At 49.0% G+C, this 17,925-nt stretch overlaps 1 protein-coding gene across 1 annotated transcript in view; it reads left to right on the top strand.

Annotated features, from left to right (window-relative positions):
- Positions 1 to 17,925, top strand: part of LOC138580339 (semaphorin-7A-like) — a 234,258-nt gene that overhangs the window by 119,317 nt on the left and 97,016 nt on the right. The window contains exon 5 of the mRNA XM_069650793.1: positions 1,379 to 1,472. Within this exon, the coding sequence (XP_069506894.1) occupies positions 1,379 to 1,472 (94 nt within the window). The remainder of the gene's footprint in view (positions 1 to 1,378; positions 1,473 to 17,925) is intronic.

Genomic DNA, 17,925 nt, shown 5'->3' with positions numbered 1-17,925 from the left:
TTTCTTTCTGTAACAACTGATGCAGAGGACTGTGGCACCCAGTGGGCTCGGTCTATGCGCTGTAGGATCTTGAAATGCATGAATAATGAAAGTCCTAAAAGCCTGGTTTCTCCTTGATTGATGATGTCTGCATGCATTTGCGGGTAGCTGCCATTGATGGGCCCCTTCAGAAGGTGCTTGGCTTCTGGGCTGCTACTTTACCGTCTTCCTCCCTGTGGTGCATTGCTCGCTTAGTCTGTGCTCTCTTGCACTATCTCTCTGCATATATTGCATAGTCTTTGTTGCATGCTGGTAAGACGCTCTCATTGCCATGGTCAGGAGATTTATTGTAGCAAATTGTTAATCGCAGTTCCTATGTTCGCTCATTGGGATTGAGGATATGTTCCTCCTTCGTTATCCTAAAGTTCCTATACCTTGCCATTTTGGGTGTTATGTGCATTTTTTGTTAGACTGCTTTGAATAGGGTTTCTAAACGGCAAGTATGCAAACACTGCTATTTCCATGTTGTACTTGTCCAGGCTCGGATTTGCAATCTAAGGGAGAGGGGCATTTTGGGGGTCTCCCACGCATTAGACGAACCGGTGCAGTGCAAGTGGGCTGGACAAAGGGCATAGAGAGTTGCAGCAGAAGCCATGCAGTGGACTGCAGCATGAAATGCGGCCCCGGAAAAGAGTGCTTTGGCAAGAGCAGACTGTGGTAATAACACATGGTTCCAAAAAAAGGATGGATCAATTCTTTGGCCATCAGAGATACTTCAGAAGATGATCCAGAACAAGAAAACAGCCTGCATGCAGTCTGTACAAAAAGGGCCATACTGGCATATGTCCATTATTAAGCAAAACCTTGATAGCTTGAACAGCCTGAATAGTGCTAGTTTGGTGGTCCATAACTTGATGGTGCTGAGGTTCAGAAGATGAAGGCCTCAAGACACAAGGACTATTTTTATGAATTTCTCAGGGCCATTAATCACCCTGCACACACTAACCAACAAAGGGATCAGGGTCTCTCTCAAACTCACCACATTGGGTGATGTGGCAAACCTACTGTATCAGCTTAAGTCGTGCTGCGACAGTTCTGTCACTCATGCATGGAATCCCGGCGTGATTAAATTGTGTATGGTGAAACAGAAGTGTCATCATTCGTTTGTTCGTTCGTTCGTTCATTCAATTACTTTCTCCTCATTCACATACTCACTTGGTCACTCACTCGCATGGTCACTTGACAACTCACTTGGTAGCTCATTCGATCACTCACTTGCTTACCAATCGACACACTCACACACGTTTCCGAATTCTGGTTCTTGTGCCATACTGAATGGTTCTTGCTTGGCTCCTTACTCTACATTCATCTCTTTTTATTATTTGTCTTTGTTTCCAAGAAAAATGATGGGAAAGTGCTCCCTGGCGTGTCCATCAAAGGCGAGAAAATGGTCTCTGCTCTGCCATCAGATCCTTCTGTGACCATCTCTGCAGGTATGGGGCTAATATCATCTGTAGAAGTAGTCGGGGGAGGCCGACACCTTGCCACCATTTATAGAGGTACAGTTTGGTATTAGGGGGAGGTTTTAATGGGATAGGGTGTCATGGTGCATTCTCCGGATGGAATTTGCATTCCTACTCTTCATTCCTAAGCATGTTTGTGTAATGTTGCCTCTACTGTGTATGTGTGAGCATGTGTAATCCATTACGCCTCTTTAATAAAGAGTTGTCATTGAATCTATATATATTTATATATAGATATATAGCATACATATATATTTATACATTATATTGCAGCGATCACCGCACTATAGTTCAGTTGAGTATCATGTTCCATAGGAAACCCTACAATTGAATTGCTAACAACTTTTGAGTTGCATGACTGATTTGGCTGATATTTTGCAAACAAAAAGTTTGTCACGCCCCACCCCAGACTGGACATTTTCGGAGAGATACATTAAAGAATGCAAAGACCACTGGACATACCTGGAACAACTTGGGCATGAAGCATTGAATCTATTTCCGGGAGGAGTTTGGGGTTATTCCGTCCAGTAGTTGTTCAAATATTGGACAGGGAAGGCGGTGCATCCTTCCCCCAATATTTTATCTGTATATGTGTCCCACAATGCATCAGCAAGACTTTTCAGAAATTAAAATGGCCCATTTTTGTTTGTGCTCAATGCGAGAAATAACTGCTGTTATGACCTAGGTAAATTGAAAACAAAAAGAGCAAAAAGAAGCCATTCGGAGGAGGAAAAAGGATGCAATGGCATCAGGAAGAGGTGGGGAGCGGGAAAGAGGACACCATGTGAAATTGGGGAGTTCGGGGTGATCAAGGGACAGAGTTACAATTCAAAGGTTTCCGGATAACCGGGGTTATACCAGGGATAACCGCAGCTACAATCGAAGACTCAAGTGGGAATGAAAGTGCACCACATGAAACAAAGAGTGATAGGGATTTACACAGGTCCAGTGGGAATGGTAAAATATATTTATTTGTAAAGAAAATTTAGAGCTGCAACATGTAAAGTGAAGCCTATTACTTTAAAATGGACAGTGGGCACGTCCGAAGGCCATGGCTAGTGGGCCCTAGGTAAACCTGTAGGTGTCATGTCACGCGGGAGACTGGGGTCTGCCGCTCCCATTTCCTCCTGGCGAGTCTACCCGCGCGTTTGCTTTCGGGGACTCGCCGGGAGGGGACTCGCCGGGAGGGGAGCGACGGGCTACGGGGCTGGCGGCCTTCGGCGCATGCGCGGAAGACCTCTCTCTCGGTTCCGCGCATGCGCCGTGGACCGGGCTCACCTCCTTGGTGGGGCTTGCTTTCCAAGCCTCGTTATGGGTCCGCCGGCGTCCGGAAACGGAACGGCCTGCGTCCCAGGCCTCTCGGGCGCCGGCGGCCCATAAAAGAGGCCGCGAGTTTCAGCGAGTCGCGTCTCAACGCGGTTCGCTTTGCTCGCCTCGTTGTTCCTGCTTCCACACTTACCTGTGGCATGTCCTGGGCCAACCTGCTTCCACACTTACCTGTGGCCTGTCCTGGGCCAACCTGCCTCCAGCCCTTACCTGTGGCCTGTTCCGGGTCAGCCTGCCTCCAGCCCTTACCTGTGGCCTGTCCTGGGTCAGCCTGCCTCCAGCCCTTACCTGTGGCCTGTCCTGGGTCAGCCTGCCTCCAGCCCTTACCTGTGGCCTGTCCTGGGTCAGCCTGCCTCCAGCCCTTACCTGTGGCCTGTCCTGGGTCAGCCTGCCTCCAGCCCTTACCTGTGGCCTGTCCTGGGTCAGCCTGCCTCCAGCCCTTACCTGTGGACTGTCCTGGGTCAGCCTGCCTCATGCCCTTATCTGTGGCCTGTCCTGGGTCAGCCTGCCTCCAGCCCTTATCTGTGGCCTGCCCTGGGTCAGTCTGCCTCCAGCCCTTACCTGTGGCCTGTCCTGGGCTAGCCTACCTCCAGCCCTTACCTGTGGCCTGTCCTGGGCCAGCCTGCCTCCAGCCCTTATCTGTGGCCTACCTTGGGCCTGCCTGACTCCAGCCCTTACCTGTGGTCTGTCCTGGGTCTGCCAACCTCCAGTACTTACCTGGGTCTTGCCCTGAGTCAGCCAGCCTTCAGCTGTTCTCACTCTTCCTGTCTTGCCTGTCTCCGAACTTTATCCTGCAAACCTTTGGAACCATCTGCACCAATCGAACTCCTCTATCAACTGCAAATACCTCGCTGTTACACTGGACCTGGAAGATTCATGGTCTCGACAACCAACTCTACCTGGACTGTGGTGTCACCCAACTGAGCCTTCAATCCTCTTGTCACGCTTTTCTGGAGAGTATTTAACGTGACATTGGGGGTCGGTCCATCCTTCACCCAGTTCCTCTTTTGGGTGGTGGAGAGGCTGATTCCTCGTGCCGCCATTTCATCAGTTTCCGGACTCCAGACTGGCGGCCTCTGCAAGACCATCCACCAAGACTACAGGTACGCGGTCCTCTAGGGCCAATCAGCTTGACAGATTGAGACGCCTGCCTTCTGATTCAGAGATGGATGAATCACAAGATATGAGGAACGAGTTGCTAGCACTCAGAGCCGAGATGACTGCCCTGCATCAAGAGAATCAAACATTGCGTCAATTGATAACACAAGGAGCACCCAGTTCTTCTCAAATAGAGGGACCATTGGCTCACACAACACCCATCAAATTCGACGGAGATCCTAGACGGGTGGCGGAGTTTTGTAACCACTGTAGGATACACTTTCTCTTCAGGTCTACCCACTTCAACAACGATAGGGCCAAGATTGGCTATATCTTGGGGAACCTAACTGGGAACGCATTAGCTTGGGCAACTCCGTTTGTGGTTACGAACAGTCCTATTTTGAATGACTTTGCTGCCTTTGAAAAGGCCTTCCTGGAGGTATTCCAGACGCCTAACCTGGCTTCCGTCGCACAGAATCAATTGATGGACTACAAACAGGGAAGCAATGACATCATCACCTACATCAGCCGCTTCCGACTTTTGGCTACTGACTCTCAGTGGCCCGAAATTACACAAAAAACTCTGTTTCGTCGAGGCCTGAGAGAGGAGTACAAGGACGAGTTACTCCACATCCCCGAACCAGAGAGCCTTCAACTCTTGATTGATCAAGTACTCCGTATTGACCAAAGGTTAACCGAACGAAAGGCTGAGAGACGTCGGCTTGACAGAAGCGGTCCCCGGACGACCAACTCACCCGCTGGTTCGTTTGGGTCAACCGAGTCCGGACCTGAGCCCATGCAAGTGGGAACCATGAGAGGGCCTTTGTCGGAAGAAGAGAAGAAACGAAGGAGGTCTTTGCGTTTGTGTCTTTACTGTGGAGCGGCTGGGCATTATTTGAGTACATGTTCTTTACGTCCGCAAAAGAAGAAGTCGGGAAACTAGGAGACCTGTCGTATACAGGAAGGGCAACGACAGGTCCCATCTCTTCCTCAGACCCTTCGGTTATTTGTTCCATCCATCGGCCCATGCAACCAGCGGTGTTACAGACCCTAAAGGTCCGGATTAAATTACCAGACAAAGACCTGGACGTATCCGGTCTACTGGACTGTGGGGCCTCCGGCAACTATATCGACGAAACATTCGTCTCCAGACATAAGATACCGCTCATTTCCAGACCTACACCTCTACCGGTGGAGCTTATTGATGGTACTCCCTTGTCCTCAGGACCCATTAGTCAGTTCACGGTCGGACTGGCTCTTCAGATTACTGATCATTACGAGGAACTTTCCTTTGATGTTATTAAGTCACCTAACTACAAGATGGTCTTGGGATTACCATGGTTACAACATCACAATCCTTTGATAGACTGGAGAACCCAGACCTTATCCTTTTCATCCGAAAGGTGCGCTCAAGGATGCAAGTTACCGGTTTCCCCCATGACCGTTTCAACTTCTCTAAAGACGGACAACAATGGGGTTCATCTATGTTCCACGTCTCTGGTCCCACAGGTATATTCCGAATTCAAACAGGTTTTTTCTGAACCTGGCAACATACCCCTTCCTCCACACCGGTCCTTTGATTGCTCCATTGACCTGCTACCGGACCACGTGATACCCCATGGGAAGTTGTACGCGTTGACCCGTGACGAGAAGCAAGTTCTTCAGGAGTATCTGTCCGAGAGTCTAGAAAAAGGGTACATTGCACCATCAAAGTCACCTGCAGGGTTTCCCCTGTTTTTTGTAAAGAAAAAAGAAGGCACATTGAGACCCTGTGTCGACTATCGTCAGTTGAATGATATAACAGCCAAGGACCGGTACCCTTTGCCATTAATTCGCAGTATCCTTGAAACCCTGCATACTGCGCGAATCTTCTCCAAATTGGACCTCCGCGGAGCTTATCATTTGGTGCGCATCAGGAGTGGGGACGAGTGGAAGACAGCTTTCAAGACATCTTTTGGGCATTTCGAATACAGGGTTATGCCTTTCGGCCTATGTAATGCCCCCGCTGTTTTTCAACGATTCATGGACCACATCTTTGGTGACCTGTTAGGATTATCCGTTTGGGTTTATCTGGACGACATTCTGATATTCTCCAAATCCTTGGACGAGCATGTGGAACACGTTCGTGAGGTCCTTCATCGGCTGTCCATCAACAATCTGTTCGCCAAGGCAGAGAAATGTAGCTTTCACCAACCCAGCATTGAGTTCTTGGGATTTGTAATCAATCAAGAAGGAGTTGGGATGGATCCCAAGAAGATTCGAGCCATACAAGAATGGAAACGTCCACACGATATCAAGGCTCTCCAACGCTTTTTGGGGTTTGCAAACTTCTACAGGCGCTTTATTCCACACTACTCGCAGATCTCAGCGCCTCTCACCAGACTAACTAGCAGCAAGATCGCTTTCGAATGGGATCCCGTGGCTTCCCAGGCATTTGACGTATTGAAATCAGCCTTTATGGCTGCCCCGATCCTGCGCCATCCCCAGGAAGAGTTGCCCTACATCGTAGAGGCCGATGCTTCCAGCTTCGCGGTAGGAGCAGTCCTTCTCCAGAAAGATCCAGCCACGTTAGTGGAACATCCAGTTGCCTATTACTCTCGCAAGTTGAGTCCCAGCGAACGAAACTACGCGGTGATTGAAAAGGAACTGTTGGCCATCAAGACCGCATTCGAGGAATGGAGACATTTTCTCCTCGGAGCTCGCTTTCCTGTGGAGGTGCGAACAGACCATCGCAATCTGCAATATCTTCGCTCCCTGCAATGTCGGACTCCTCGTCAAGCCCGGTGGGCCTTCTTCTTCTCTCCGTTCGAGTTCCATGTTACTTATATCCCGGGAACTTCCAATATAAAGGCAGATGCTCTCTCCAGGTCTCTGGAAAATGCTGATGGAACGCATTGCCCAGAACTTCCATTGATTTCTCCTCGCCATTTTCTGCTGGCCTTGTCCTCTCACCTTAAGTCCATCACGGAAGCTACTCGGTTGGATCCCGAAAGAACGACCCTTCTTAGTCAGCAATCAGTTTCAGAACGAGAGGGACTGTTGTTTTTTCATAAAAGACTCTACATACCCAGAGGAGCTGTTAGAAGGGGCATTCTACACGGATTCCATGATTCACCCATAGGAGGACATCGTGGGGTCAGAGCCACTCGAGAGATGATATCCCGACAATTCTGGTGGCCTGGTTGGGCGACTGAGATCCAGAAGTACATCGACAGCTGTCCAATATGTGCCCAGTGCAAGGTTCCCAGAAAACGACCATTGGGTTTGTTAATGCCCACCGAAATAGCTCCCTATCCATGGCATACAATCGCTACCGATTTCATTGTGGATTTGCCTCCATCGGAAGGGTACACCTGTATAATGGTGGTTGTGGACAGCTTCACCAAACTGGCCCATTTCATCCCGTTCCGGAAGATCCCTACAGCTACTCAAATGGCTTCGGCATTTCTGCATAACATCTACCGGTTGCACGGCCTACCAGAGAAGGTCATATCGGATAGAGGAACCCAGTTCCTTTCATCATTCTGGAAACAGGTGTGTAGTCATCTGGCAATACATAGAGCTCTAAGCTCAGGCTACCACCCACAGACCAATGGGCTAACCGAAAGGACCAATCAGACCTTGGAAGGGTACCTCCGTTGTTTTGCCAATGCCACACAATCTAATTGGAAGGGTGGGTTAGATCTGGCCGAGGTGTCATACAACAACACCGTTCATGCTTCCATTGGAGTCAGCCCATTCTTCTGTTCCACTGGTTTACATCCTCGATTGATGCCTTTCCAACCAGTTCAATCTAGTACTGTTCCTTCTGCTGATGGTCTGGTCTTACACATTCGGAACCAACAAGAACTGGCACGCAAGATCTTAAGTGAAGCCAAAGATCGGATGAAGAGACAGGCAGACAGGAAAAGGAGTGCAGAACCCAACTTCCAGGAGGGTGACAAGGTGTGGTTGTCCTCCAAGAACTTGCCTCTCCGCAATTTGCCCGTCAAGCTGGCCCCTCGTTATTTGGGACCCTTTGTTATCACCAAACGGTTGTCCTCCGTAGCCTTCCGTCTTCGCCTACCCTCTTCTTGGCATGTGCATCCGGTTTTTCACGTGTCCCTGTTGAAGCCCTATGTGACCGATGCTTATGGCCGCACCCCTCCTCGTCCGGCCTCTGTTCTAGTGCAGGGCGTCCCAGAGTTTGAGGTACATGAGATTTGTGATGCCCGTTACCGTAGAGGGGTGCTCCACTATTTGGTTGACTGGAAGGGGTACCCAGCCTGTGATCGTACATGGGAACCACGCCAACACGTGCATGCTCCCCGGCTGGTACGTGAGTTCTACGTACGGTTTCCCTGGAAACCTGGTGCTCCGGGTCTTCCTGGGAGGGGGCATAGTGTCATGTCACGCGGGAGACTGGGGTCTGCCGCTCCCATTTCCTCCTGGCGAGTCTACCCGCGCGTTTGCTTTCGGGGACTCGCCGGGAGGGGACTCGCCGGGAGGGGAGCGATGGGCTACGGGGCTGGCGGCCTTCGGCGCATGCGCGGAAGTCCTCTCTCTCGGTTCCGCGCATGCGCCGTGGACCGGGCTCACCTCCTTGGTGGGGCTTGCTTTCCAAGCCTCGTTATGGGTCCGCCGGCGTCCGGAAACGGAACGGCCTGCGTCCCAGGCCTCTCGGGCGCCGGCGGCCCATAAAAGAGGCCGCGAGTTTCAGCGAGTCGCGTCTCAACGCGGTTCGCTTTGCTCGCCTCGTTGTTCCTGCTTCCACACTTACCTGTGGCCTGTCCTGGGCCAACCTGCTTCCACACTTACCTGTGGCCTGTCCTGGGCCAACCTGCCTCCAGCCCTTACCTGTGGCCTGTTCCGGGTCAGCCTGCCTCCAGCCCTTACCTGTGGCCTGTCCTGGGTCAGCCTGCCTCCAGCCCTTACCTGTGGCCTGTCCTGGGTCAGCCTGCCTCCAGCCCTTACCTGTGGCCTGTCCTGGGTCAGCCTGCCTCCAGCCCTTACCTGTGGCCTGTCCTGGGTCAGCCTGCCTCCAGCCCTTACCTGTGGCCTGTCCTGGGTCAGCCTGCCTCCAGCCCTTACCTGTGGCCTGTCCTGGGTCAGCCTGCCTCCAGCCCTTATCTGTGGCCTGTCCTGGGTCAGCCTGCCTCCAGCCCTTATCTATGGCCTGCCCTGGGTCAGTCTGCCTCCAGCCCTTACCTGTGGAATGTCCTGGGCTAGCCTACCTCCAGCCCTTATCTGTGGCCTACCTTGGGCCTGCCTGACTCCAGCCCTTACCTGTGGTCTGTCCTGGGTCTGCCAACCTCCAGTACTTACCTGGGTCTTGCCCTGAGTCAGCCAGCCTTCAGCTGTTCTCACTCTTCCTGTCTTGCCTGTCTCCGAACTTTATCCTGCAAACCTTTGGAACCATCTGCACCAATCGAACTCCTCTATCAACTGCAAATACCTCGCTGTTACACTGGACCTGGAAGATTCATGGTCTCGACAACCAACTCTACCTGGACTGTGGTGTCACCCAACTGAGCCTTCAATCCTCTTGTCACGCTTTTCTGGAGAGTATTTAACGTGACATTGGGGGTCGGTCCATCCTTCACCCAGTTCCTCTTTTGGGTGGTGGAGAGGCTGATTCCTCGTGCCACCATTTCATCAGTTTCCGGACTCCAGACTGGCGGCCTCTGCAAGACCATCCACCAAGACTACAGGTACGCGGTCCTCTAGGGCCAATCAGCTTGACAGTAGGTGGAGCATGTACATTGGCCACAGCCGAAAGGCCATGGCTAGTAGTCCTTAAGGAAACCTAAAGGGGGAACATGCATAGTGCCCACAGCCGAAGGCTATGATTAATGAGCCTTAAGGAAATCTATAGGTGGAACACGCACACTGGCCACAGTTGTGGCTAGTGGGCTCTAAGGAAACCTATAGGTGGAGCATGTACAGTGGCCACAGCCGAAGGCCATTGCTAGTGGGCCCTAAAGAACCCTATTGGTGCAACATGGCCAGTAGGGACGGCTGAAGGCCATGGCTAGTGGGCCATAAATAAACCTATAGGTTGAACATGGCCAATGGGCCATGGCTAGCGGGCCCTATGGAAACCTATAAGTGGAACATGTACAAAAGTCCATGGCTAGTGGACCCTAAAGAAACATTTTGGTGGAAACCCACAACTATCTGGTCAACTGTATGTTTAGACAGAGTGACCGTGAGGAATGGTAAGATTATAGTTTCCCACCCCACGCAGGGAAGATTTGTATGTAGACGAAATGTATTCAGACTTTGATTTTTCATAATTGTGATAAAATAGATTTTATGCTTGAGATGGTTTTGCCTGAGATTAGAATGCTGAAATTGTGTGTGTTGGTTTCCTCTTCAAGTTTAACGGTGTGTTAGAATTTTCTTTTATTCATATACCACTTGATAAAGGGACATAAGATCCTGAACTAGGTTGTGGATTCTCAAAAAGGGAGTGAAAACTGTGCTAAACGATATTAATTATTATTTAGGCATTGAAATGTGAAAATATCGAATACATCATTATTTGAATAATTCACAGTGTAATTTAGCAATCACAACACAAAAAACAGAATTATCGGGATGTACAGAGTACTCTTCATACCATTAAAAGGTAATACTTCGGCACTCCTGCCAAATGAGTAAAGTTTCCCCAGCACAATGAAACTATTTGAGGGCAGACAGTACGGATGGCGTTTCTCATTGTGTTCTGTACCAGCCCTGCCAGCTTTTCAGAGGCATAAAACTGCTGAGAAGAATCCAGGAAGCCTGCCTGCCTTTGAGTGCATGTCATGGGAATGGTTCTACGTGGTTACAATGAGCTTTACTTAGGCGCAGTATTTTTGGTTGGCACTTTTTCATCGAGCTTGGTTCACCTCCTCCACTTTTCTTTTTTATGGGTGGGTCCCCCTATGCACCCCACATCCGCCCCCCTCCCCACACCTGCACCTCCCCCCCTTAACCTTAAACCCACTATGACACGGTCCGTAACCCTATGGGAACCAATCCCAGCCTGGATTGCGAAGCCTGCCAGGGTGAAAACCAGAGCCAATCCTACCTCTGAGGGGGGAGGTGGCAGTGTGGAGGACTGTCAATGAATTATACAGTAGAGAAATGTTTATTATCATGTTCTTGTGTTAACTTTAATTGTCTGGTGTCTATGGGACAAGACCTTTGCAAATGTGGGACTAGCAAGCCATATGCAATGTGCTCCTTAAAGAAAGCCATGTCCATTATACCCATAGATAGGACTGTGGGATCTGGGACATTCTTGGAGATGCCACTCAGGCATGGACTTCCCCTGGGTGTTTCGCTGTGTTTTACTAGAATTGTGCCCTAATGTGACACGCCGTCCAGTTGAACCTCTAAAGCCGAATGGATATCTCTTCCGTGAACAGCATGGAATTGAAGTCCCAGCCTGCCTCAACCCTCTTTTGTACATGCAGCACCTGCCTCTTCTTGTTGATATCACAGATCATACGCGACAGCTTGGAACTTGCTCGACACACACCATCCTGCACCATACTCAACATAAGCAATGCATAGCAAAACTACACAAAAACTAAGGCTGCTTTTTAACCGTCCACCCCCAGGTGACTGCCCCACAACTCAGGTTACACATTTTCCCGTTATAAAACCAGGACATGAAGTTCCAGAATGCAAAGCAAACACCAGGAATGGATGCATGCGTGCACACATAAATGGACTGTATCATGTTGGCAAAGACAGTGTGTGTACTGTGGAAACACTTGACCTAAGCACAGCATAAATTACCCCTCAAAGAGGCAACTATAAAGTCTGATTCAGCTGTCGTCCACCATTTTCAACTGAGATTTTTGGTTGTGCATGGTAAGTGACTCTGTGCATATCTTTGGTCCCTTCACAAGAGAACAGAAGGGATCTGGTTGGGTCACAGCTCACTCATCATCAGTGATTCATGCATGCATCTAAGTGTCTATCAAACAAAGTGATGTACAGGAATGTTCAAAAGCATGTAGGAATGTTCAGTGGCACACAAATGGGTTGACTTTCATTCGGATGAGTGCTACTTCACACTGAAAAAGCACTGATTGGGACTTTATCTTACTACTGTAGATAGGGATGCTTGACATGTATGGGTACCACTGCCTCCTACGTATGCAGTTCAAACACCACAGCTCCCCTGCTTGCTACAGTATACAATACAACTCTTACACATCCTGACAATGAACTCCTTCTGTGGGTGTGGTTTCCCATTTGTGTAGTAGTAGATGGCAGATTGTGTGAGGAAAATCCTACATCACTTACCGATCCTTCTGTGGGTGTGCTTGCTCACTGATGTGTGTAAGGGGTCAGAAATGTGAGGCGGACCACATTGTAAAGATTTCTCAACAAATGCAATTTTATCAGGATATTAGGTTGAATGAACTCATCACTATCTCTACCTTGATGAGGATGTCCCAGCCTAAAACAAACTAAAGAAAACACTCTAATAAGGGATATCTGTCCCTCACACTTAAGCATACAACAAATTAACAAGAGAATATATGGCAGTTCAAAACAGTAATGGTTGAGTTCATATAGCAACCAAAGTCTCTCTCCACAGCCTAGGCGACATACCCTTCCCGAGGTTGTAAACGTGATTCTGGTTGACAGTTAAAAAAATAACACAGGGAAATTGAGATTTGCAAAAAAAGTTCCAATACAGTTTTATGTAACTTCAACTTGTCAACAGAAAGTTCCAACACCTAGATTATTTTTCCTCTTTGAACAGCCTTTTGGTTCGACAATAGCAATAATGTTTGTATTGGTCAGGATGATTTTCCACTTGAACAGATCCAGGAAATATAACTTCTCTGCCACAGCCTTGCTTGGGTCTTCCTCCAGTACTACTAAAACAATCAATGTCTCTGTCAGGACCACCTTGTAACACTTGTCCAACATTTGCTTGGCCTGCTTCCTTGCCAGGCCTACAATATCCAAAGGTTTTCCATTCGGGTATGCTGCCCTGCCCGAACAGCTTTTCCCAACAACAATTGCTCTTTATAGTCAATGTCAATGACAAGAGTTTACAATAGTTTCACAGCATTCAACAATAACAGCTTCAAGATTCTCAACACCCTTTCAGGTAAGACAAGATTCAAATTGATGCTCTTCAACGCTTTTCTGTAAATTATGTTCCTTTCCTTCTGGACACTTGTCCCCAGAAGGGCATCCTTTTTGCCCCCCGGGTTTCCCCACTTCACCAACAAACAAAGACTGACAGGGATAGGGTTTCCTTCTACCCCTCCCCTGGTTTTGACAAGCTGTGGGTATCCCAATGTGTACCAGAGGTTGTATATAATATGGACACTTAGTTCCAGAGTTTACATCCCTTGCATTAGCTCTCTTCTGCTGTTTGTAATATTAGCCAGATTGTGTTTGTCTTACTTCCAGCCTCAATTGGCTTGGGCAATTCTTACTGACATCAACTCTCAATAAAGTTGCCCCCACAGTTGGTTGGGTTTTCAGAAAACTCACACTTTCAAGATTACAGTCATTTGGCTTTTGTATCTCAAGTCTTAGATGCTTTTCCCTAGCCAAATAAACACAGTTTGCTTGAAAAATCTTATGCAAATGCTGCCTCTGTTGTTTTACAAATGTTCTACTACTATGCAAGTGTTTCTTAGTCGCATACCTGCTTCCAGTCTGCGCTCCAGGATCACTCACTGGTCTCGACGGACGCCTCTGTTCCCATCGCGTTCCTTAGAACATCTGCTGCTCCGGCTCTTCATGATACTGAAAACCCCTTCGGTGAGTTACCTTTGTTCTTGCCACTTCCAAATTGAACTCCCTTGGCTCCGGAGACCTCCCGGAACACGCCAGCCACCACAGACAGCCTCGAGGCTCACAGGTGCATGCCAGCCACCGAAACAGCCTCCCACACACTTCCTGCTGCGTAGCCTCTGCAAAGTGGGTCACAAGGGGGAAAGCCTTCTTTCTGCATGCTTACCGCTGTGTGATCTCCACACTTCACATTTTTGAAGAAATGTACCCTCTCCGGACTGCCCTACAGTGGTTGCAGCATCCTCCCGTTCCTCCAGTTTCTGTCTGGGCTGCCAACTACATGCCTTCTGTTTTTGATTTTCTCTGCTCTTCACCAGCAAAGCCAGCTCCTTCACTATGGCCTGCACCTGAGGGGGCATTTTGGGCCTCCCAATCTCCCTCATGTGTGGTCATCTGCGCTAATGAACTGACCATTGCCAGGAAAGACGCACGTTAAGAGTTCAGGAAACTGCATGTGGTTTTACACACAGCAAAAGTACCCACAGCCAATACAGCCGCACAATAGTATTCTTCCACGTGACTGCAAGAGTTCAAGAAACAGCGTGTGGTTTTACACGCAGCAATAGTACACGCAGCCGGGACTGCCAGAGATTGCGTGTGCAGGAAAGCCGTAGCTTGGTCTTCTTGGACGCGGCTGAAGGTAGCGGGTGGAAAAATACGCGCGGACAAGGAAAACCGCCTGTTTCTTCTTGGACGCGGCTACCAGAGATCGCGGGTGGAATTAACATGCGGAAAGAAAGCCAAAGAAGTTGCTGAAGAGTTGCGAGGACGCAGATCAAAGATTCAGCTACAAGACTCCATGTTTGTTCAATCAGAAGAAGCGAGCTACGTCCCGACACTGCTTATAAACGTAAGGTGGAAACACACATGACAATTCCTAATCACGTGATACTAACAACGTGTATAATGTAATTGTCGTTTTCCAGGCAAGGTATCAAACAGCCTCCATCTCGAATAGAAAGGTTTTGGAGTTATATGGGCATAACCAGGTCTGTGCGAAGAGTGAGTAACAGGTCCAGATGTGATCTAACTGCCATGCATGACACCAGGTTCCTCACATTCGAAGGGGGGCCTCATCTTCCCCTGCCCCTCTGCCATCCCTCTAGCTTGAAGGGGAGACTGTCCCTTCACCCCCAGCTGCCACTGCCATGTCCCCTGCTCACCTAAGCCACCGTTCTGGTCCGCACCTCTTTGTTCCCCTGAAGATTTTTCTTTTTCCATCTCTGCTCCTCCTTCATCGGTGCTCTGCCCCGCTCCTACCCCTTCAACAAGGCCTTGATACAGTGCCACCATTGACAGTGTAGTGCGTGCCACAAATTCGGTCTAGTTAATACCAGTGCTGCTAATGGCAGTGCAGTAAAGACGGGGCACCATTTTCTTTACTCTGTATTAATTAAAAAGTGCAAATGTTTGCAGAAAGGGAGCTCAAGGGTCATGTCAAGGGTTTCTGGACCTAGGCACTTTGATCCCAGTACAGATTATCTAAACCTGTGCTGGGACATTTTATAGATGAAAGGACTACCTCGAGCAGCCAACTAAGTGCACATAACCTCTCAGCCACCCAGCCACAGGCACATACGCTTTGACCCCAGATTATTAACTAGGACACCATTAGAATGTTCAAAAATGCAAAAGTATAATGAGCTTAGCACGTGCTAACAGAGTTGCCTCGACCCAAACCCAATGCAAAATTCAAACAAAAGATATTTAAAAGGTTGGATCGAGCATTACTCACGTCTTTAACAAATGACTTTTGTTAATGATGATATGTTATTTATAACGTGCTTAATACGGTTACGGATGACTGCCCCTTTAAGGCAGTCACTGCATTGGGGAAACGTCATGGGAGGAAATGACGTAGGAGATGGGAGAAGTGCCGTACGGACGGCAGTTAATGGATGTACCTAAATAAAGAAGGTACTACGTATCCATGCCGGTGTCCGTGTTTTTATTGAGGGCTATCCAAGCCCCATCATCGGTCCTCCTCCTCCGCAGTTGGGGATCCCTCCACGTGTGTTTTCCTTGTTGAATGCTAGTGATCCCACTAGCCAACGGTCCTCCTGCAGCCGGCTACGCGCACACACCTGTGACGCACCCGGGTTTCCTCCTCCTCCACACTCACGTGCGATCCCGCGTGTCCGGCCTGCTGAGATTTATGTTGGTAATCCTCATTCCTCTACTGGAACCATCTTCCTCATCCCAGTACCCGCTCTGTTGGGACCCATGAGGAAATGTCTGTGGTGATCCCACCACCAGTCAACACCAAAAAAGCAGGCAACAGAGAAACAATAATAAGTACATATCTGGGGTGATCCCACCACCAGTCAACACCAACAAAGCAGGCAACAGAGAAACAACAATAAGTACAGCACAAAAGTGAATACCGTGTGAAACACCAATCAGCAAGATCATGAATACGGCGGAAGAACAACCTACTTCCAGCTCACAACCAACACCGACAGTCACGAGGTCCACAGCCACGGCATGGCGCATGCCCCTCCCCTTTCTCCATGACACCACAAGCTGATAAAGGAGCAAGTTGGGTGGAATGGCTAGATGATTTCAATAATTTCATAGATGCCACAGGGGAAGAAACCTCCCCACGTCTGCGCAGCATGTTTATTAACACAGCGGGTACTGAATTAAAGACATTGATTAAAACTATTCCACCAACGGAAATCACTGACTTTGCGAGCCTCATAACAGCACTAAAGAAATGCCTTTTCATCGCCCCAACAGGTATTATGAAAGATATGTCTTCAACCAGTGCACGCAGCGCAATGATGAAACGGTGGATGAGTTCATCACAACACTTCGGGTCATAGGTGCGTACTGTCAGTTTGATGCATTTTCGCTAGATGAAGCGATTCGACTCAGAGTAATTGAAGGGTGTGTGTCAGCTGCACTACAGAAACAACTTCTAAAAAAAACTGTCACCATTGAGGAAGTGAGTGAGATGGCACGAATACTGGAGAGAGTAGCGAAACAAGACACACACATGACAAGCAACACAGCCATCAAACATGACAAGAGTGACATCATAGCAGCAATCCACGCTAGTAACTTTAAGGGTAACGAAAGAAGTAGCAACCTAAGTACCACATTGACCCCACGAATGCAAAGACAATGGCCCTCATTACAAGTCAGGCGTTAAGGGGTTAAACGCACCGTAAAGAGCGTCGGCGCCGTTAAACCCTTAACGCCTGATTCACACTTTAACGCCTGCTTTTTGCAGGCGTTAAAGTCCAAGGCGCTAAGCGACCTTGGTGCTAATTACGGCACCGTAATTTACGGTGCCATAATTAGCGCCTTCCCCATCCCCATTATGCTCTATGGGGCAAAAATGGGAATGGGGAAGGGCAAATGTTGAATGGGGAATTACCGCCCCACTCACCTTGGAATGGGGCGGTAATTCCGCCATCCACCATGGCGGAATCCGGCATGGACCATGGTGCTAATAGCACCATGGTCCACCGCCTGACTTGTAATGAGGGCCAATGTTACAGATGTGGGATGGCATTTCCGCATGCCGGGGCTTTGGCCCGCTCTCTTCCAAAAAGGTGGCAACTGTGGCAGGGAAGGACATTTTCAGTTTGTGTGTAGGGAAGGAAAACCATTTCCCACGCCACGCACGGGTGCAGCCCCACAATACAGAACAATCCAAAGAATATTCCCAAATCAATCTTTCCAACCACGTCCCTACCAGCAGGGGCCGAGAAGATACGTGTGAGTGGTAGAGGAAGTATATCCTGAGGATGACAGTCAGAAATATGTGACACAAGAACAAAACATGCAATTGCGTGATGAGTATGACGGCCCACCCCCGGTGCGACAAGGACCTTCGCTCGAAACACAAGGAAACCCTGACTATGAAGGTGACCACTATGACCTGTATGCCCAAGATGAGTTCGTCAATCTCATTATGGACGAGGAGGAAGCTCAGGAGGCACCCCGAATACAGATAGACATTTGGAACAAATAATTTTGTTTTCTGATTGACTCAGGAGCAACAGGGAACATAATGGGGGAGAAGGAATTTCAAGTACTTCACAGCAAACCCACACCAACCCCATCAACCTCAAGGATATATCAATGGGGAGCAGATGCCCCGTTGCATAGTGTAGGTTCATTCAAAAGAAGACTCACATTTGGTGACAAAGCTACCAACACCGTCATTCACGTCATCAGGAGCCCCACC

Source organism: Ambystoma mexicanum, chromosome 1p, assembly GCF_040938575.1.
Source record: "Ambystoma mexicanum isolate Mex_15411 chromosome 1p, UKY_AmexF1_1, whole genome shotgun sequence".
In the NCBI taxonomy this organism is placed as follows: Eukaryota; Metazoa; Chordata; class Amphibia; order Caudata; family Ambystomatidae; genus Ambystoma; species Ambystoma mexicanum.
This window is presented reverse-complemented; position numbering and strand designations above follow the sequence as displayed.